This window comes from Colobus angolensis, unplaced genomic scaffold (assembly GCF_000951035.1).
Source record: "Colobus angolensis palliatus isolate OR3802 unplaced genomic scaffold, Cang.pa_1.0 Scaffold49, whole genome shotgun sequence".
Taxonomy (NCBI): domain Eukaryota; kingdom Metazoa; phylum Chordata; class Mammalia; order Primates; family Cercopithecidae; genus Colobus; species Colobus angolensis.
Genome location: NW_012118376.1, coordinates 5,165,606 through 5,188,962, shown reverse-complemented (window position 1 = coordinate 5,188,962; position 23,357 = coordinate 5,165,606). Strand labels below are relative to the sequence as shown.

At 39.6% G+C, this 23,357-nt stretch overlaps 1 protein-coding gene and 1 pseudogene across 2 annotated transcripts in view; one reads left to right on the top strand and one right to left on the bottom strand.

The window, feature by feature from the left end:
• Window positions 1–2,119: 2,119 nt before the first annotated feature.
• Window positions 2,120–23,357, bottom strand: part of FAM169A (family with sequence similarity 169, member A) — an 83,189-nt gene continuing 61,951 nt past the window's right edge. For both annotated transcript variants that reach the window (XM_011959246.1, XM_011959247.1), the window contains exons 7-13: window positions 22,815–22,943; window positions 22,150–22,262; window positions 19,236–19,275; window positions 18,535–18,685; window positions 13,787–13,943; window positions 3,692–3,895; window positions 2,120–2,758 (exon numbers count right to left, since the gene is read on the bottom strand). In XM_011959246.1, the coding sequence (XP_011814636.1) occupies window positions 2,210–2,758; window positions 3,692–3,895; window positions 13,787–13,943; window positions 18,535–18,685; window positions 19,236–19,275; window positions 22,150–22,262; window positions 22,815–22,943 (1,343 nt within the window). In that variant the 3' untranslated portion in view covers window positions 2,120–2,209. The remainder of the gene's footprint in view (window positions 2,759–3,691; window positions 3,896–13,786; window positions 13,944–18,534; window positions 18,686–19,235; window positions 19,276–22,149; window positions 22,263–22,814; window positions 22,944–23,357) is intronic.
• On the top strand, window positions 16,783–17,828 carry LOC105524179 (annotated as a pseudogene).

Here is a 23,357-nt window from a genome sequence, read left to right as displayed (position 1 = left end):
GTGGTCATATATGATTAAACATTTTTTGTAAACTCAACTATATTCACACATCAAGAGTTGAACCAGTGAGCTCAATCTTTAAAAAACTACACTTGCCTAAAGAAAGTCTTTTAGTGCTCACTTCAGCAGCACATATACTAAAATTGGAACAATACAGGGAAAATTAGCATGGCCCCTGTGCAAGGATGACAAACAAATTCATGAAGCGTTGCATGTTTAAAATAATTTAAAAAGAAAGTAGTTTAAACAAACCCAAGTAAAAATAAAATATCTAAAAGTGTTGTTTTCAAATCTAAGAAATGAAAAAGTAAAGGTTAAGAATTTACTGAATCTTAACAGAATATTTCCCTTTGTGATATTGACAGAAGTTTCTCATAAAATGTATAAAACAGCATAAATGGTAGATTAATAGTAGTCATACTTTTTTTTTGAACTTAGTATTAGATCTGTTGAGAAAATAAATGGCCAAAGTGCTTTAATTTTCATTTAGTATGAAATAATCTGGCTTACCTCTGACTAATAATTAAAGAAAATATAGAATACAGGTGTTCAAAATCTAACACAAATAAGAGGGTTTACTATTTTGTCTGCTTAAGGATTTTAACTAATTAGATTGAAAATACCAACATCCCCAAACAAAATTTATTGACATGACATCAGCTTACTATAGACTGAATAAACTTTCAACATCAATCCTTAGCTATCTCAAATAATAACACAAAGTCGTAATGTTTCTTTTACGTAAGGATCAAGATCAAGCTATTTTTAAAACTAAATGGTCTCAAAACATTCTCCAGCTTAAGTGCAAACTTGAGTACACATAATATTTCCCAAGAGTAGAATTGTTTTTAGATTATCTTTGGATTCTAATAACCATTTTGTTCATTTTTAAATAAATTACAAAAATTAACAGTTCAGGGTATTTTTTCTTCAAATTTTCCTAGGCCTTTGCTATGGCAACACAACATACACTTAACAGGCCAGCTTGCAACCAGTACTCACAGTACAAATCAAAGGATGACTGAAGCCTCTTCCAATCTGATTGAAGCCCTTGTAACCATAGCTCCCCAAGGCAGTTTTACCCCTGCCATGTAGGTCTAACATTGTGGAGTGCACCTCCAAACCTACCCAAAAATGGACATCAAGGGCATAAGCCGGCAGGCAGGAAGATCTGTTGATTGGAGAATCACTCCATGAGTTAGAGAAGTGATGAAAAGCTGTGGGGGAATAGAAATAAGACTGTAGTAGAATTAGGGAGGTGGCAAGATTTAAGGAGATGCCTTAGGAAGGAGCCTCATACTTCTGAAATATAGATGTTAACTGGGTTGGGATAAAAGTAAAATCTCCAGCTTAATTTATCTGTCTGGTCAGGACCAGAAGTCCAAATTAAACTATGTCTCTAAATTATAGTTGTGATTTTTACCTGATTAAAGGTGAAAGTGAAGTCTAAACTTCTAGGCATCTGCACATATGCAGACAAAAATTATAGCAAATACTTCAAATGAAATTTTAAATAATTAGTCCCCACATGCCACAGTTAAATCCCTGACAGTACTGTTAACATCAGATGATAGAATGAATCAGAAACAGATTTTATGTGTACCTTTCCATAGTGAAGTCAAAGGAAAAAAACGCATCTATATCTAGGATTAAGAGGCCAAAACCAAAATATCTTCATGAACATTTGACCGTAAGTTTGTTTGTTTTTGTGCTCTCGTTTACTTGAAGTTATATTTATTCTAATTTATTGACACTTTTGTTTAGGCATGCCGTTTTAAAAAATTGGTGATTAGTTTTGAAATTTAAAACTTCTAGAACCCTCACCAAGTTTTACTATTAAAACCCTTAGTATAAAAGATTTCTGTGATCCTTGTAAGTAATGGAAATTCTACTACTTTCAGTTTTTTAATTATATTTTTGAAATAATGGTCAGATGTACCACCTGATAAAGAAAATATAATATGATCTGGTTTCCCAAAATTGAAACATGGTTAATAAAAATAAAAAATTGCATTTACCAAAAATAGCCTGAATAATTAAAAAGAATGGTGAATTCTACGTTCTAAAGGGAAGCGAAAAACTGCATAGTAAGTTCAAATTGAAATTTTGGAAATTTTTGTCCTGTGCCCCATGCTGTTTATTAATTACCATATTTTAAAAACAATTATGTTACAAAGAAGAGGGTTTATCATCCACTTTTCTTCTTCCTTCAGGTCAGCTTAGCTTTCTTCTTAGCAGGTCCTTTATGCCCTTTGGCCTTTCTTCTTAAATTCCGCCTGTCTACCACAGGCACTTCCACTTCTATTTCCTCTGAGCTGCTATCAACAGCTTTTTCTGCCGATTGTGTAAACTGATCCAGTTGCTCAGAAGATGCTTCAGACTGCTCCTCTGACTGGTTCTTCTGTCCTGCATTCTGTGAAAATGGCACATCTTCAAGTTCAACCTCTATCAAAGAACTCTGAGGAAGAGCAGTAGATGTTTCCTGGGGCTCAGCTACCCCCTCCTCACCCTGGTCTTCCAATGAGGAAGTAGTATTGGGAGATAAGTTCTCAGAGACTGGTTCTTCAGAAAATTCGGCTATCACAGAGTTTGGAAAACCACCATCAGATCGTTCTTCATGTGACATAGTAGCAACATTATCTGAACTCCCAAGGTGTGCTTTCTTTCTTGGAAGTAGGGACAGTTTCTCTTCCACGTGCCCCTTTACATCAGATGTGCCTTCATCCATCAACATTTCTGAGTCAGGTATACGTGGGGTCTGAAAATTAAAAACCTAGTCAACAAATAAACTTGTAATACAGTTCTAAAAATAAATTCTTCTCAGGCTCTAATATGCAATGACACTGAACTACAATTTAAACAATTCGGTATTCATTACTCAAAATTATGTATTTTTTTGAATTTCTGTTCTGCTAAATGTGTATATATTCTGAATACAACTCAATTTCTTCAAAATTGTGTCACATGGTAATTTTAATACACTTAAGTTCTTTGAGGATATAATGAAATAATTATTTTGTAATTAAGACACATTAAACTTCATATCAAGATTCTTCAAAATCATGAATCAACTCAGTTTTTTTAGTTTCCTGGTGTTACTGGAGCCAGAACCAAAAATACCTTGGGACTTCACTGTGCCACCACACTTAAGTTTGACTACGATTTCATTAGGTAAGTTAGGGCAATGGACGTTTTATTCTTTTATTTAGGTGAGACACTAATAAATAATCCCATACAACAGTTTTTTAGCCATAAACTGTAATATTCAAAAGTAACAAAATTAAATTTCTTTTAAAATACTCCGGGATTTTTTCCCCCACTAACCTAATCTGTCTGCCTAATTAAAACAAATATAAATTACTGTTTTAGTCATAGACTAACCAATATAGGTACTCAAATATTTGGTAAATAATGCTTTATCCATTTTTCTAAGCATTTCCTAAGTACAAAGTATTAAAAGTAATAAAACTCATTTTTTTACCACATATCAGATATGAATGTTTATAATTATTTGAATTTATAGAATATTACTGATTACATTTTCTTATAATATCAAATCTAGTATAAAAGTTAATCTTCCTAAAGCACTGTACATGTTAAGGTGGAAGCAAATACATATACCATGCACCCTCCCCCCTAATGTCACCAACATTGGTATAGTTTATTAAAAAATAGCTCACCGCCCCCTTACCTTATCTGGTGCATCTGCCTCAGAGAGTTTTGAAGATTCTACCACCAGTGGAACAAGATTTGTAGACTCTTCACTGGAATTAAAAGGCTGCAATTTTAATTCTTCCTCTAAAACTTCACTAGTGGAGTCTTCCTCTTCTGTTATAAGTGAGGTCTTAAGAGAATCATCCATTATCTCACCATTCATAGGCTCTAATTCAGATTCCTACACCATGAAGAGAGGGGAAAAAAGGACATGATTACAAACTAACTTATTTGTCATGCATGACGGGTCCCTTCTCAGTGCCTACCTGTCCTATACCAAGACTCAAGTTTATATTATAGAACATGGGTTAAAGAACAGTCTTACTGGGGGAAGAGGGAAACTCATAAGACAGTATCAGCAAAATAAAATAATCCTGAGTACCCCATACTCCCACTGCTCTTAAGGAAAGATAGGGCAGGACCAGGATGCTCTGTGGATACACAGTATGGGTTGGAGATTCAATGAAAAGACCCTACCCACTTCTAGTTCTTCCTTCTTATAGGGCAATCATGGGAAGAACCTTTTCAGGAAAAAGGCACCAGAGTATAGACTTGATGCCAGTTCTTTACATAACACCAGCTGTTCAGCATCTGGAATCTTTGGGGCCTATGCGAAATTACAGTTTATTGTGCCAGAGGTAGGAAGCACTAACAGTCTAATGTGAAGTTCAGTTTAGGTGCTGCTTCTTGCTGGGAGGAGAGCCCCAGTCTCAGTCAACGCCAGGGTCATTTCTGAAGAGTCCTGCTCCTTTGCTTATCATTAAAGTATGGAGATGCTATTTGATAACATGAACTCTCCAATTTCTAAAATTCTTCCAATGTTTATCGGTTAACTTATATTTAATGTCAAGTATTTCTAATCCTGACATTCTAATAATTAAGGGGAATTTTATTACCATTATTAAAATTATAAAACTGATGCACTCAAGTGTTCACAAATAGATTTGACTGCATTGTGTAGGACCCCTAAAAGCATATCAAGGAAATTTTTCCAAAAGAGAAATCAGAGATTTTAATTTTTCTATAGTAAGAAAGCAAATTGTTCTAAAATAAAAATCATCTATAAAATAATATCTATTTTATTATACCAGATGATACACAGAATAGAGTGCACACAGAAGGTAATATAAAGCTCATAAAAATGACCAGAGTGGGAGAGAGATATAAGTCTAGAGTTACTGGTCATTCCCATAGATAAAACAGTTGAAGTCATGAGATTGGATATATTTTCAAAAAAAGAAAACATGAACCAAAGTTCAGAAAATCAAGGACTTTTTCCAGAGTGTCCACAATAAGGGGGAAAAAGCAAGTATGAGAAGAGTCAAAAAATAAAAATAATACTTCAGAGATAGAAAAACCAAGAAACCAGCCTGGCCAATATGGTAAAACCCCATCTCTACTAAAAATATAAAAATTAGCTGGGTGTGGCGGCACTCGCCTGTAGTCCCAGCTATTCGGGAGGCTGAGGCAGAAGAATAGCTTGAACCCAGGATGCAGAGGTAGCAGTGAGCCAGAGAGATCGTGCCACTGCACTCCAGCCAGGGGAAACAGAGCAAGGCTCCGTCTCAAAAAAAAAAAACCAAGAAACCAAAGTGCAGTAGTGTTATGAAGTCAGGAGACCAGAGAACCTCAGGAAGAGAGGATAATCAACCCAGGTTAAAAAAAAAAAAATTAAAATGGAAGTTGTCACTGGCACTGCTATATATCTTATTGGATGAAACAGGTTCCATGAAGTATGTACAATATAATCTTAACTTTTTAAAAGTGAAAAAAAGGACAGGCGTGGTGGCTCAGCTGCCAGCATGGCCAGAATAAAAAGCAGGCAGAAGAACATGAAGAGATTAAACTAGCTTAGCCTCCCAGCCTACATCTTTCTCCTGTGCTGGATGCTTCCTGCCCTCAAACATAGGACTCCAGGTTCTTCAGCTTCAGGACTCAGACTGGCTTCCTTGCTCCTCAGCTTGCAGACAGCCTATTGTGGGACCTTGTGATCGTGCGAGTTAACATTCCTTAAAAACTTCCCTTTATATATACACCTATCCTATTACTTCTGTCCCTCTAGAGAACCCGAACAGACTTTGGTACCAGGAGTGGTTCTAGAGGAACAGAATATTAAGGATGGAGTTCTTTTGTCGGTGGGTTTCTGGAGATGGCTCCTTAATATGATCAGACCCCAAAATGCTAAGGACTCTACTTCTAATAGTATGGAGAACACTGATAGTCCTTGGCATGAACTGTTTAGAGTTATGCAAAATAAATGCATTTGACACTCCTGATTCACCACTTCTGAGAAGGAAGAAGTTTGGTGACTCTACACATAATACCTTGGACCGTATGTGGAGAACCAAGGAACACAATGAAGTTGGTTGGCTGCTCCTAAGTTCACTGGACAAAGTGATGAAAAACAATGATGAACTCAGGGATTCTAACTCCAGGCTTCAAAAGCAGATACTTCAAAAGCCCTGAGTGAGAGTCTTGTCTCCTGTAGACAAAGCTGAAATTGTGGAAAATCAGACACAACCTCTTATCTTGTGAGTGGCTGACCTGCAACGAAAGGCACATGCACAGCCTCACCAGGTGTTTACTGTTAAAGTGAGAGCCCTTATTGGAAAAGAATGGGAACCTGCAACTTGGAATGGGGACATGTAGGAGGACCCTGATGACGCTGGGGACACAGAGCTTATAAACTCTGACGAGCCTTTTTGCCAGAAGATGAGCCTTTTTGCCAGAAGAAACAGCTTCACCATCCCAAGTAGTGGTAACATTACCTCAGGAGGGAAGAATCAGCCCTGTTTGCTTCTAGATCTTTAACTGGACTAAAGTCCCAGCGGCCCCCTAGAGGTGAAGTTCAGAGTGTGACCCACAAGGAGGTGTGCTACACTTGAAAAAAACTGAGTTTTCTAATTTATATAGGCAGGAATCTGGAGAACACGTGTGGGAATGGATGTTAAGGGTGTGGGATGATGGTGGAAGGAACACAGAGTTGCATCAGGCTAAATTTATTGATTTGGGCCCACTAAGCAGGGACTCTGCATTTAATGTTGCTGCTCAGGGAGTTTAGAAAGGTTCTAATAGATTGATTGCTTGGTTAGCTGAAATATGGATTAAAAGATGGCTCACTCTGAGCAAGCTGGAAATGCCTGATCTCCCTTGGTTTAATGTAGAGGAAGGGATCCAAAGGCTTAGGGAGATTGGGATGGTGGAGTGGATTAGTCACTTTAGACCTACTCATCCCAGCTGGGAGGGTCCAGAAGATACACCCTTGACCAATGCTTTGTGAAAGAGATTTGTGAGGGCAGCACGTGAATCTTTGAAGAGCTCTATGATTGCTCTTCTCTATATGCCAGAGCTAACAGTGGGAACCACAGTCACTCAACTACAAAATTTAAATACAATGGGAATAATTGGATCCAGAGGTGGCAGGGGCCAAGTGGGAGCACTCAACCATCAAATGCAAGGTGGGCGAGCTACCATAATGAACCACAGAGGCAAAGCAGCAGTCAGAATAATCTGACTTGTGTAGAGCTTTTGCACTGGCTAATTAATCAGTGTTCCCAGAAGTAGAATTGATAGGAAGCCTACTGAATTCCTACTTAATTCATATAAATGGAAAACTTCCAGGTCAAGTGGACAAAAGACTAATTTGAATTACAGAAAAAAAGAGAACCACAGCCCCTCAATTTCCAGACTTGAGCCACTTTATAGACCCAGAACCCCTTGAATGAAGCCCCTTGAGGAAGGACTCCACTACAATACCGACAATTTATGCTGTGAATCTTTCTCCCATCCTTCCCCAAGGAGACCTCTGGCCTTTGACCAGGTAACTGTGCACTGGGGAAAGGGAAATGATCAGACATTTCGAGGACTACTGGACACTGGCTCTGAGCTGACGTTGATTCCGGGGGACCCAAAACGTCATTGTGGTTAAAGTAGGGGCTTATGAAGATCAGGTAATCTAATGGAGTTTTAGCTCAGCTCTGACTTACAGAGGGTCCAGTGGGTCCCCGGACTCATCCTGTGGTCATTTCCCCAGTGCCAGAATGCATAATTGGTATAGACATACTTAGCAACTCACAGAGCCCCCACATTGGCTCCCTGACTGGTGGGGTGAGGGCTATTATGGTGGGAAAGGCCAAATGGAAACCATTAGAGTTGCCTCTACCTGGAAAAATAGTCAAACAAACACAGTATCGCATCCCTGGAGGCACTGCGGAGATTAGTGCCAATATCAAGGACAGTGCAGGGGTGGTGATTCCCACCACATCCCCATTCAACTCTCTCATTTGGTCTGTGCAGAAGACAGATGGATCTTGGAGAATGACAGTGGATTATCATAAGCTTAACCAAGTGGTGACTCCAGTTGCAGCTGCTGCACCAGATGTGGTTTCATTGCTTGAGCAAATTAACACATCTCCTGGTACCTGGTATGCAGCCTCTGATTTGCCAAATGCCTTTTTCTCTATTCCTGTCCATAAGGCCCACCAGAAGCAATTTGTGTTCCACTGGCAAGGCCAGCAATATACTTTTACTGTCCCACCTCAGGGGTATATTGACTCTCCAGATTTGTGACATAACCTTGTTCAAAGAGACCTTGATCGCTTTTTGCTTCCACAAGTTATCACACTGGTCCATAACATTGATGACATTATGCTGATGGGATCCAGTGAGCAAGAAGTAGCAAGCACACTGACTTACTGGTGGGACATTTGCATGCCAAAGGATGGGAAATAAAACTGACTACCATTCAGGGAACTTCTACCTCAGTAAAATTTCTAAGGGTCCAGTGGTGTGGGGCCTGTGGAGATATTCCTTCTAAGGTAAAGAGTAAGACGCTGCATTTGGCCCCTACTACAGCCAAGAAAGAGGCACAACACATAGTTGGCCTATTTGGATTCTGGAGGCAACAAATTCCTCATTTGGTTGTGTTATTCCAACCCATTTATCAAGTGACCCGAAAGGCTGCCAGTTTTGAGTAGGCTCCAGAACAGGATAAGGCTCTGCGACAGGTCCAGGCTGCTGTGCAAGCTGCTCTGCCACTTGGGCTGTATGATCCAGCAGATCCAATGGTGCTTGAGGTGTCGGTGGCAGATAGGGATGCTGTTAGAAGCCTTTGGCAGGCCTCCATAGGAGAATCACAGAAGGGGCCTCTAGGATTTTGAAGCAAGGTCCTGCCATGTTCTGCAGATAAATACTCTCCTTTTGAGAGACAAGTACTGTTTGGAGCCTTTGGCAGGCCCCCATAGGTGAATCACAGTGGAAGCCTCTAAGAATTTGGAGCAAAGCCCTGCCATCTTCTGCAGATAACTGCTTTCCTTTTGAGAGACAGTTCTTGGCCTGTTACGGGGCTTTGGTAGAAACTGAATGTTTGACTATGGGTCATCAAGTCACCATGCGACCTGAACTGCCTATCATGAACTGGGTGCTTTCTGACCCATGTAATCATAAAGTGGGTCATGCACTGCAGCATTCCATCATCAAATTGAAGTGGTATATATGTGATCGGGCTTGAGCAGGTCCTGAAGACACAAGTAAGTTACATGAGGAAGTGGCTCAAATGCCCATGGTCTCTACTCCTGCCACTCTGCCTCCTTTTCCCCAGCCTGCCACCGATGGCCTCATGGGCAGTTCCTTATAATCAGTTGACAGAGTAAGAGAAGACTAGGGCCTGTTTCACAGATGGTTCCACATGATATGCAGGCACCACCCAAAAGTGGACAGCTGCAGCACTACAGCCCCTTTCTAGGACATCCCTGAAGGACACTGGTGAAGGAAAATTTTCCCAGTGGGCAGAACTTCGAGCAGTGCACCTGGTTGTGCAGTTTGCGAGGAAGGAGAAATGGCCAGATGTGTGACAATATACTGATTCATAGGCTGTAGCCAATGGTTTGGATGATGGTCAGGGATCTGAAAGAAGCATGATTGGAAAATTGGTGACAAAGAAATGTAGGGAAGAGGTATGTGGATGGACCTCTCTGACTGGTAAAAAACTGAAGATATTTGTATCCCATGTGAGTGCTCACTAAATGGTGACCTCAGCAGAGGAGGATTTTAATAATCAAGTGGATAGGATGACTTCTTCTGTGGACACTACTCAGCCTCTTTCCCCAGCCGCCCCTGTCATCGCCCAATGGGTCCATGAACAAAGTGGCCGTGACGGCAGGGATGGAGGTTACACATGGGCTCAGCAACATGGACTTCTACTCACCAAGGCTGACCTGGCTACGGCCACTGCTGAGTGCCCAATTTGCCAGCAGCACAGACCAACACTAAGCCCTTACTATGACACCAGTCCTGAAGGTGATCAGACAGCTAATTGGTGGCAGGTTGATTATACTGGACCTCTTCCATCATGGAAAGAGCAGAGGTTTGTCCTCACTGGAACAGACACCTACTGTGGATATGAGTTTGCCTATCCTGTATGCAATGCCTCTGCCAAGACTACCACCCATGGACTCACGGAATGCCTTATCCGTCATGGTACTCCACACAGCATTGCCTCTGAAGAAGGCACTCACTTTATGGCTAAAGAAGTGTGGCAGTGGGCTCATGCTTAGGGAATTCACTGTTCTTACCATGTTCCCCATCATCCTGAAGCAGCTGGATTGACAGAACGGTGGAATGTCCTTTTGAAGTCACAATTACAACGCCAACTAGGTGATAATACTATGCAGGGCTGAGGCAAAGGTCTCTAGCAGGCTGTGTATGCTCTGAATCAGCATTTCAGTATATGGTACTGTTTCTCTTATAGACAGGATTCACAGGTCCAGGAATCCAGGGGTAAAAGTGGAAATGGCATCACTCACCTTCACCCCTAGTGATCCACTAGCAAAATTTTTGCTTCCTGTCCCCATAACATTACGTTCTGCTGGCTTAGAGGTATTGGTTCCAGAGAGAGGAATGCTGCCACCAGGAGACACAACAATGATTCCATTAAACTGGAAGTTAAGATCGCCACCTGGACACTTTGGGCTCCTCCTACCTTTAGGTCAACAGGCTGAGGGAGCTACAGTGTTGGCTGGGGTGACTGACCCAGGCTATCAAGATGAAATCAGTCTACTACTCCACAATGGAGTTAAGGAAGAGTATGCATGGAATATAGGAGATCCCTTGGGGTGTCTCTTAGTATTACGATGCCCTGTGATTAAGGTCAATGGGAAACTACAACAGCCCAATCCAGGCAAGACTACAAATGGCCCAGACTCTTCAGGAATGAAGGTTTGGGTTACTCCACTAGGAAAAAAAAAACACACAACCTGCTAAAGTGCTTGCTGAAGGCAAAGGGAATACAGAATGGGTAGCAGAAGAAGGTAGGCATCAACACCAGCTTCAACCACGTGACCAGCTACAGAAATGATGACTGTAATTGTCATGAATATTTCTTTCTTATTTTGTTTGCGCATGTATACACTTGTAATAAGAAAATACCTTCATTTTATTTCCCTTTTCTTTCATCATGTGACATAAGATTTACTGACTTCATATGAGCAATTAAGTGTTAACTTTACATAATATTATTTGGGTTGGGGGTTTCCAGTTGTACGAATGACAGTTGTATTGTGTTAGGCATAATTATTACATTATTGTCTTTATTTAAAGACTATGTATGATCTCAGGAAGTGTGTATGGGTTCAAGCTGACAAGGGGTAGACTTGTAATGGTTAATACTGAGTGTCAACTTCATTGGATTGAAGGATGCAAAGTACTGATCCTGGGTGTGGCTGTAAGGGTGGTGTTACCAAAAGAAATTAACATTTGAGTCAGTGGACTGGAGAGGCAAACCCACCCTCAATCCAGGTGGGCACCATCTAATCAGCTGCCAGCATGGCCAGAATAAAAAGCAGGCAGAAGAACATGGAGAGATTAGACTGGCTTAGGCTCCCAGCCTACATCTTTCTCCGGAGCTGGATGCTTCCTGCCCTCAAACATCAGACTCCAAGTTCTTTAGCTTTGGGACTCGGACTGGCTTCCTTGCTTCCTTGTTCCTCACCTTGCAGATGGCCTACTGTGGGACTCTGTGATCATGTGAGTTGATACTCCTTAATAAACTCCCCTTTATATACATCTATCCTATTAGTTCTGTCACTCTAGAGAACCCTAATATACTAATTATCAAGGAAATGCAAATCAAAACCACAATTTGATACGACCTTACTCCTGTAAGTATGGCCACAATAAAAAAAATAGATGCTGGAGTGGATATAGTGAAAAGGGAACACTTTTACACTACTGGTTGGAACGTAAACTAGTAAAACCACTATGGAAAACAGTGTGGAGATTCCTTAAGGAACTAAAAGTAGAACTACCATTTGATCCAGCAAGCCCACTACTGGCTATCTACCCAGAAAAAAATAAGTCATTACATGAAAAAGACACTTGCACGTGCATGTTTACAGCAGCACAATTTGCAACTGCAAAAACTATGGAACCAGGCTAAATGCCCACCAACCAATGAGTGGATAAAGAAAATGTGTATATATAGGCCGGGCACGGTGGCCTGTAATCCCGGCACTTTGGGAGGCTGAAGTGGGTGAATCAGGAGGTCAGGAGATCGAGACCATCCTGGCCAACATGGTGAAACCCCGTCTCTACTACAAATACAAACATTAACTGGGTGTGGTGGCATGTGCCTGTAATCCCAGCTATCTGGGAGGCTGAGACAGGAGAATCACTTGAACCAGGGGGTTGGAGGTTACAGTGAGCTGAGAGCGTGCCACTGCACTCCAGCCCAGCAACAGAGCAAGAGTCCATCTCAAAAAAAAAAAAAAAGTGGTATATATAGACCATGGAATACTACTCAGTCATAGAAAATGAATGAAATAATGGCATTCACAGCAACCTGCATGGAGTTGGAGACCATTATTCTAAGTGAAGTAACTCAGGAATGGAAAACCAAACATCGTATGTTCTCACTCATAAGTGGGAGCTAAGCTATGAGGATGCAAAGGCATAAGAGTAATATAATGGACTCTGGGGACTTGTGTGAAAGGGTAGGAGGGGGGTGAGGATAAAAGACTACACACTGGGTATAGTATACACTGCTTGGGTGATGGGCGCACCAAAATCTCAGAAATCACCACTAATGAATTTATCGATGTAACCAAACACCCATCTGCTCCCCAAAATTACGAAAATAGGCCGGGCACGATGGCTCATGCCTGGCTAAGACCATCTTGGCTAACACGGTGAAACCCCATCTCTACTAAAAACACAAAAAATTAGCGGGACGTGGTGGTGGGCACCTGCAGTCACAGCTGCAGTGAGCCAAGATTGTGTCACTGCACTCCAGCCTGGGCAACAGAGCGAGACTCTGTCTCAAAAAAAAAAAAAGAAAAGAAAAGAAAAAGAAATATTACAAAAATAAACATAAAAATATCATTTCATGAGGCCAGGTACGGTGGCTCATGCCTGTAATCTCAGCACTTTGGGAGGCTGAGATGAGTGGATCAGGAGTTCAAGACCAGCTTGGCAAACATGGTGAAACCCTGTCTCGGCAGATCACGAGGTCAGATCATCAAGACCATCCTGGCTAACACAGTGAAACCGCATCTCTATTAAAAACACAAAAAATTAGCCGGACGTGGTGGTGGGCGCCTGTAGTCCCACCTACTTGGGAGGCTGAGGCAGGAGAATGGCGTGAGCCTGGGAGGTGGAGCTTGCAGTGAGCCAAGATGGCACCACTGCACTCCAGCCCGGGTGACAAAGCGAGACCCTGTCTCAAAAACACACACACACACACACAAATTAGCCGGGCGTGTTGGTGCACCTGTAATCCTAGCTACTTGGGAGGCAGAGGCAGGAGAATTGCTTAAACCCAGGAGGTGGAGGCTGCAGTGAGCTGACACAGCATGTCATTTCATCATGAAATAGAGGAAGCAGGAGCTAAATCACAGTAACTTAAGAAAACAAAACTAGTGGGGCACAGTTGCTTATGCCTGTAATTCCATGCTTTTTAACACTAAACACAATTTCTAAGACTCTAAAATATATCGGTATACTTTTCTAACAATATATGATTACGAAAGGTAAAATTTAGTTTACTTATTTTCATTTTACTGAGTAAGTGATCTCATACCTTTTCACCATCTTGCTTCTCTTGCTGTGGCGGGGTTTCCAGTGCTGGCCGTGCATCTTTATCACTGCTTTCATCCTCAAATTCAATCCCTCTCTGTTCGGATTCTTCTTCCAGGAATTCTTCTGAGCTCTCTGATGGGTGTGCAGTGGACTCCAATCTAAAAAACAAAAGAAAACCATTCTCACTTGTTTTATTAAGGATAAATATAAAATCTCAGAGTCTTTTCTTAAAGTAACAATTTAGAGAATCAACTATGTTGTCAACAACTTCAGATTTTACAAGTCTAAAACCAATCTCTTCATCCTCTTATAATATCACCATCTTCTCAATTATGTAAACTAGACCCTTCTTCTTTTATTCTATCCATATCTTATCAGATCTTTTGTTTTTTTTTTTTTTGAGACAAAGTCTCGCTCTGTTGCCCAGGCTGGAGTGCAGTGGCGCAATCTCGGCTCACTGAAACCTCCACCTCCCAAGTTCAAGCAATTCTCCTGCCTCAGCCTCTCCAATAGCTGAGACTACAGGCGCGTGTCACCACACTCAGCTAATTTTTTGTATTTTTAGTAGAGACAGGGTTTCACCATGTTAGCCAGGATGGTCTCCATCTCCTGATCTCGTGATCCACCCATCTTGGCCTCCCAAAGTGCTGGGATTATAGGCGTAAGTCACCGCGCCTAGCCTGTATCTTACCTTTTTTTTTTTTTAACCTCATTTATACTGAAGGACCATGGATCTTACTCTATTAGAATCAGCATATATCCCAGTTTACCTGGAGCAGTCCCAGTTTACAGACTTTTGTCCATAATTATGGACACTGGCATAATTATTAATAATGCTCCTTTCTTTCTCAAAAATGTCACCTTGGACAACACACTATATGGTTTAGTTCTAACTCCAAAATTGCCCTTCAAATATATTCCTGACTTTCTATGCCCATTTTCACAGGTCTGCTTCAGGTCCCAGTTCTCTCTGGAGCACTGTACTTCTTCCCAATTCATCTTCAGACTTGCAGTACATCTTCATCAAGGCTTTCAGAGCTGTCTTTCTAAGGTACATTATCTATACCTGTGATAGCCCAGCTCAGAAACTTCTGGTGGTTCTCTATAAGCTCAGTGAATAAAGTGTACCTTCTTTGAAAGCCTAACATATTTGTTTCTGTTTTTGAGGCAGGGTCTCCCTCTGTCATCTAGGCTGGAGTGCAATGGTGTGATCTCGGCTCACTGCAACCTCCACCTCCTGGGTTCAAACGATTCTCCTGCCTCAGCCTACTGAGTAGCTGGGATTACAGAAGTGTGCCACCATGCCGGGCTAATTTTTGTGTTTTTAATAGTGACAGGGTTTTGCCATGTTGGCCAGGCTGGTTTCGAACTCTTGACCTCAGGTGATCCACTCGCCTCGGCCTCCCAAAGTGCTGGGATTACAAGCATGAGCCACCATGCCCAGCCTAGACCCTTATATTTACCTGATTCATCAATTATCCTTAGTAACATTCCTCCTAGCTTTGTGCCTTTGCTCATGTCAGTGCTTTAGTTGAAATCTGTACTGATACAATAGCCACGAGACACACTTCACTATTTTACATTTAAATTAAAATTAAATGAAACAATTCAGTTCTTTAGTTGCACTAGCCATACTTCAATGGGCACACTGGCTAATGGCTATTATACCGGGCAGTGTAAATACAAAACATTTCTATCACTGCAGAAAGTTCTACTTCTCAGCCTTGGTGTAGAAAAGGGATCAGCAAACCTTTCCTTTAGGCATCGTGGGCCATATGGTCTCTGTTCCAACCATTCAACTCTGCCATTCCAATGCAAACATAACTAAAAATATATAAGCTTAATAATATATAAAAATATATGTATGCTTAATAAACAATAATTTAAAATATATAAACTTAATGAGCATGGATGTCTTACAATAAAATTTTATTTACAAAAACAGGTGGCAGGTCAGATTTGGCCTACAGGCCATAGTCAGTGGACCTTTACACTAGAAAGTCTTCTGTCTCAGCTCCACTTGTTGGGTTTCTATTTACCTTTGATGCCCAGGCCTAAATGCCAAATCTCTCCATTCCCTCAATTAGAATCTAACACTCTTTCCTCAGTATCCACAGCATTCTGCACTATCCATTATTGTACTATTGCAATCCACCTTACGGTGCTCTTAAACTGTGTACGTATCTCTCTTTATCCCTAGGCAGTCAATCCTTTGAGGGCTAAGACAATGTTTTGTTGTTCATATGTTTGAGCAAACAGTCAAGCGTAAACTCCTACTGTTCTGCTTATGAAAAGCAAACAACATTCCACAGTAATTCTGGGAGGCTAAATTTAAAATACATTGTTACCCTTCTAAAAAGGGTACTACATCAAAATATGGCTCAGTGAGAAAACCAGTTTTCTAAACTCATTTTTTTAATTACTAGATTTAAATATTTCCTTATATCTATCTTTAACATTATACATTTTTCACCAAAACAAACATTTACAAACCTAATTACCTAAATTTAAAATTATTTGCGTAATAGGATAAGCACAGCTACAGAATTCTCTACTTGACTACAATAATTTGACAGTTAAAATGGCGAAGTTTTGAATTAACTGGTGGACTCAGGAACAGCTGGCAGAACTGTCAGGGCAGAAATCTAATTTTATTATAAAAGTTAGAGTCTTGCTTTAAGATTCAAAGACAGAGGATAAAGTTGAGACTCAAGTGTTCTGTTGATTCAGCTGGCAACTAAATTCCTGAAGGAACTGACTGTACTATTTATGGTTATCACTAATTTACAAATTATATCCAATAGCCCAGTAAAATGAATCAATAAAGTAAAACTGAGGGCATTTTAAAACTGACTAGAGCCTGTTCACGTCAACTGCCCAGTCTGCGAATCCTCTGCTCTGAGACCGTCCGGACTGCCTCGACCCCAGCTTTCTCTCCTTTGAAAACACTAAGAATAATGTCACTGCATCAGTTTTTACTAGAGCCAATCAACTGTCATGCCTGAAACAGGGATCGTACTCAGATTGCCCTCAGTCTCAATAATCACAAAGTGCACATCTGTAAGAAGGGACACCAGTGGGTGAAAGCTCATGAACTCAAGGAGCACAGTGGACACATCACAGATACTGACTGGGCTCCCAAGAGCGACCGTGTGGTCACTTGTGGGGCAGACCACAATGCCTATGCCTGGAGTCAGCAAGATGGTGTCTGGAAGCCAACCCTGATGATCCTAAGAATTAATCACACAGCTACTTTTGTGAAGTGGTCCCCTCCAGAGAACAAATTTGCTGTGGGAAGTGAAGCACAACTCATTTCTGTTTGTTACTTTGAGTCTGAAAATGACTGGTGGGTGAGCAAGCACATTAAAAAGCTGATTTGCTCCACAGTCCTCAGCTTGGATTGGCATCCCAACAAAGTTTTGCTGGCAGCAGGATCATGTGACTTCAAACAGTGTGTTTTCTTCCCACATTAAAGAAGTGGATGAAAAGCCAGCCAGCATGACCTGGGACAGTAAGATGCCTTTTGGGCAGCTGATGTCAGAGTTTGGTGGCAGTGGCACTGGTGGCTGGGTCCACGGGGTCAGCTTCTCTGCCTGTGGGAGCCACCTGGCCTGGGCCAGCCACGACAGCACCGTGTCTGTTGCTGATGCCTCAAAAAGTGTGCAGGTCTCAATCTGAAGACGGAGTTCCAGCTTCTCCTGAGTGTGTCATTCGTCTCAGAGAACAGTGTCGTGGCTGCTGGCCATGACTGCTGACCAATGCTCTTTAACTACGATGACTGTGGCTGCCTGACCTTTGTCTCCAAGTTAGAGATTCCAAAACAGAGCATCCAATGCAACATGTCTGCCATGGAATGTTTCTGCAATATGGACAAGAGGGCCAAGACTGAGGGCTGCAACATGGCTTTGGAGATGCTGCACCAGAATAGCATCGCTCAAGTCTCTATTTATGAGGTGGACAAGAAAGATGGTCACAAATATTGCACTACTGGCATCGATGGAGCCATGACAATATGAGATTTCAAGGCCCTCTGGATAATGTGAAGCTGAGTGAGCCTCCACCATCCAGCATGACAGACAAACTGTGGCTGACCGCAGCTGCGCCGTGGCATGATGGCGAGGAAGCCAGCCCCAAGGAAACACAAAAACACATAGCACGCCAATACCATGTGGTTTTGTTTGAATATAAAATTGGTGAAACAGTTGGTATTTTAAAAACAATGGTTTTTTGTTTTTGTTTTTTTGCAATTTCATTCCATTCTTGACCAACGCTTCTCTTTAAGTAGTTTATTATAGAAAACTGTCACACTAACTTAAAAGACAGCATGAGGGAGATATGTAAACTGTCCACTAGAAAATTAAATAAAAGAACTGAATGTGGGGGGGAAAAAACTGACTAAATCTCAGCATTACTTAAAACCATACCATCAAATTGAGCATTCGTGATAATGACTAATTAGGGACAATATAACCGCTAGATATTCTCCTAGATTTTCACACATGAAGTGAGTTTATGCCAGTCTCTTATTAGCAACTTCTCCCAATAGCATTGCCAAGGTAACACTTAGCACTGATAAACAACTAATAATCTTGTACAAGAATTTAAATATGGATAATTCAAATATAAACTCCTAAACCAAAGTCATCTGTTACACAAACAATGTAATAAATAGCCTCTACCTTAAATGCTAAATACTAATACGAAAGTACAAATAAACAAAAAATGAGAGTAAAATAAACAATTATTTACTTGTTTAATGAAGCTGTAGGTGAAGTCTGGGAGGTCTTTTCATCTTCACCTTGAGAACTGCTAAATTCAGAATCCTGAAACCGCTTTCCAATCTTTGGCCGCTTTAGATTACTACTTCGAGTACGAGTGGAAACTGATGTTTTATCATGACCTGAGGAGAAAAACAGCAAAACTGCACTTAGTTGATTATATATTAAAAGGACTATCTATTAAAATACACAGAAATGCAAGAACTACACTGGTTTACACATATTCTCCACATTACACAGATTCACCCTCCTCTCACATTAGGGTAAGAAAATTATTTAGATTATTATATAATCTAAATTATATAACAATTTTGTCAAGTTATATGAACTGTGTAATTAATTTCTCATATTTCCATGTTACCTTGGGCTTTGCAAAGTGTTTTTGTATTTCACTTGCATTCTCTCCCAATAATCTTGAAAAACAAACAATGTAGACATTACCATCCCTATTTTATAGCTAAGGAAATAAGGAAGAGAGAGGTACAATAGCTTACTCAGTGTTCACATAGCAAAATCAGTGGCAGTGGTGGCGTGAGAACCTAGATCTAGATTTTAGAGCTGGTTAAGTATTCACTTACTCAGGGTGACACACAACATGCATGCATATACACACACACTGCCCTAATATGAAGTGTCTCAAATACTTACTGATATATCAGTTGAATTTCTTACCTTCAGAAGTGCTTGCAAAGGCATCTTTTAGAGAATCAATCTAAAAAAGAGATAGATTCAAAACCAAAGTTTTAGACGATTTTTTCTCCCTATGGATCTATTTATAGTTTCAAAGAAAAACCTGTAAAATGTTTTTCAAATAGCACTTTTTGTTAAGAACATTTACTTTAAAAATAAAAAGATTATAGTTCAGCTTTAGTTTAAAAGACTGAGAACATATGCAAGTCATCTAATATGTCACAGTGTGTCCACTAGTGTCTCCTAGTTCTGTCCTCAGCCACCCTCTCTGCTCAGTCCACATGCTCTCCCTTCGCTATGCTCCTTCAGTATCTGCTTATTGATGAATTCAAATATGCGACTTAAGCCTCCAAACTTTCTTCCTGATTTCCAAAGCTCTATTGCCAATGAAATATCTCCCAGTGGATGTCCCATCCAATTTCACACTCAATCATTTCCAAAATGAACTTTATCTTTCCCCAACATTATTCCCTATCTTGCTTAATGACAATTCAGTCAGTCATTCTAGCCAGAAAACAGTGAGTCAGTAATGACCTCTTCCTAACCCACATTTAATCAATCACAAAGCCTTTCAATTTTAACTAAAGAATCTCTCAAAACTGCCCTGTCCTTTGTATTACCATTGCTTTAGTTTATGCCTTTACTCTCTTGAACTTCAACTATTCCAACAGCCTCCTCACTCATATCCCTTGCTCTAATCACATCCAGTCTACACCCCTCCACCCTGATGACAAAGTGATACTTTCAAATCACAAACTATACCATTTTTTTGTTGAAAAAACTAAGAAAAAACTTTTAATGGCCAACCACTGCTTAGAATACAAATTCTCAACCTATTCAATACCAAATACCTCTTTCATATCAAACATGCCATTTCCTTTACACCTCTGCAACTTTTTCACATGCTATCCTCTGGAATGTCCTAACAAAATTCCCACCCACCCTTTAAAAGTCATCATCTCCTATGTACCTCCAATTACTTGCTATAATAAGGCAATTATTATGCTATAGTATATTATATATTTCCAACAATGGACCATCTAGTTCTCCCATGTCTAAGAACCATATCTTTGTATGTTCAATGCTTGCCATAGTAACTACTTCATTCATCCATTACATGCTTACTAAAACTCCACAATATAGTGGGCACACAGCCTTCAATTTATAGAACAAAAGCAAGGGAGCAATTGTGATAAATTATATGACAAAAATCTTGCTTCAAGAAACTTGTAGTTCAACAAGAAAAGGTTAAAATGTAGATTAAGATGAATAAATAAAAGGTGCAAAAAGTGTAAGAGAAATATATGCAATGTTTTATGTATAAAAATAGGAAAAAGCACATAACAATACCATCATCACCTAAAGAATAAATCATGTAGTTGAAATAAACTAAACTATTTGTGGTTACTAACAAAAAGAGATATAACATAAATAGTTTAAAACGATAAACATTTTCCTTCAACTATTTAAAACATTAAAGTAATACGAAGAATATGAATTTCTAAAATCTTAAATAGGTTAGATTATAAAATCTAATTGATGCTGTCAACTGTATGATATAGTGCCACTGTAATATATTCTCACTCAAATGACACATCTAAAATTATTTGGCTTAGTATTAAAGTAAATCATTGCTCTCATTACATTTATAGGAAGAGTAGATTTTCTACTTTTCTTGATTTTATAACTGGCCAGTACTAAATGAATCTGTGTATATCTGAGGAATTTGGACTGCAATAGAACAGGCGCTTATTCTCAAGTTTGAATTTCCAAAAGTAGGAAAAAAATTCCCAAAAATCTAACTCCTTATATATATAGTTATTCTTTAAAATGTTAACAAATTTTCCACTCATAGTCAACTCTCATGTTAATTAAGACAGAAAATAAGCACAAATAATTCCCTAAAGTAGTTGTTTCTAAAATATGCCTATGCATTTACATAGACATATTCAACACTCACCAAAAATAAACTTAGATACACAGGTACAAAAATATGACTGCAATAAATGACATCCCCCAAAACCCTAGACTGCTAGAGTCCCATCAACGGGCCTGTATTTTAAGCAGTATCAAGTACCACAAAACATCACTTCTAGAAAAGGACCTGGTAAGTCCTGTGGAGTTTGGTAATGGAACCTGTCCTTCTACTTTCAGGACACCTAATACTTGCAAAGTGCATTACATTCTACAAAGACCTAACATACACAGCCTCAAACTTTACATAACAACTTCATAGTCTTTCACCTACTAATTCCACTTCTGGAAATTTGTATGTTAAGAGAAGTAATTACATATGCACAAGGATTCATATATAAATGTGTTTGCTCCTGGGTCATTTAAAAATGTTAAAAATTTAAGGATCCTATGTTAAGGAAACAAATAATGATAGTTACATAAAACAGGTAATAGAATAGTGTGCTGTTATTTAACAATCAGTTTTAATGATTTAATGCCACAGAAAATGCTTCCAATATTACATTAATGGAGAATAGCAGTTAAGTAATCCAAGAGAATAAAAACAAAAATACAATATGTACAGATATTGCTTTATAATATGCGATATTAAATATATATGCAAAAATTTTAACAGTGGCTATATCTGAATAGTGGGATTATAGATTTTTATTTTCTTCTATATTATTTTATGTTTGTTCTAAATTACCTTTAATTAGCTCATAATACTTTTAACATCATTAAAATTATTTTTCAAAGAAAATTAAAATTATTTTTCAAAGTCTTTAGTAATATTAACAGAAGATGCCAGGAAAACTAACACAGTAGAAATTACATAGCTTTGTTGAATGAACTATGACATTTAAAACTCAAATATAAACAATCTATTTTTTAAAAACACAAAAATTATTTACAACAATAAACATACAGACAGTGTACCTACAGTTAGCTGCATCTCACTAGACTGATTGTCTTCAGTTCTTGCTTCATATTCTGGAACATATGCAGGACCATATTCTCCAGACATAGGTCTTTTAGGTTCATTTTGAGAAACTGCTGTGTATAGAGGAATTTAAAAAACTGTAACCCAATCAGTATTTGGTTTTAAGTGTAACATTGTACTGATTTTCCTAACAGCTCTGAAGAGCAGCCTGGACAGAAAGGGTCACAAAAATCTAGGTGTGAGATGTTCTCTTCACCAATACCTTATAATGCAACATTGCCGTTATGTACAATGTTAAATAGTTGTTTTAAGTACTTAGTAGCTTTGGGGAGAAGTGCATGAGATTAGGGGGTACTCTGGACCCCCTGGTGACTATTCTATGCCATTTCAGTAATCTATGTTTATTTCTTACCCACCAATTCCTACTGGGCTGTTCTAGGTCTTCTTGTTACTACGGACTCAAAAGTTAATACATCACAAATATTCAAACTTTAGACAAGAGAGTCTGTTACCAGAACAATCACATTATTATAATACACCACTACTCTGGACTCTAAGACACAATCATTACTAGCCACTGCTTTTTAAACTGGACTTACATGCCAGCAAGGACAAGTTACCAAAAATAAATACATAAACTGAACTCAAACTGAAAACACTCTTACCTGGAATTTTAAGTGCTTCTCTTTGTAATGCTCTGGTGACTGGTATTCGCTGGTACCAGTGTCCAACACCTTCAACTTCCCAAAGGAGTTCATGGTCTCCTGGGTACTTCTCAAAGTATTGCTTGCAAGCTGAAAAACACATTTAGAATTTTCTAGAAATCCCAAATATCCACTGTTTTGAAAAACAGAAGATGAAAAGTAAGCTTCCCAACTCACTTCATGGAGCTAGCATAACCTTGATACCAAAACACCACCAACACAACTCAAGTATACAGTAGTTTCATTTATAAATAAAAATCCCAAATAAAAGTTTTAACATGGGCCGGGTGCGGTGGCTCAAGCCTGTAATCCCAGCACTTTGGGAGTCTGAGATGGGTGGATCACAAGGTCAGGAGATCGAGACCATCCTGGCTAACACAGTGAAACGCCATCTCTACTAAAAAAATACAAAAAAACTAACCGGGCGAGGTGGCGGGCGCCTGTAGTCCCAGTTACTCGGGAGGCTGAGGCAGGAGAATGGCATAAACCCGGGAGGCGGAGCTT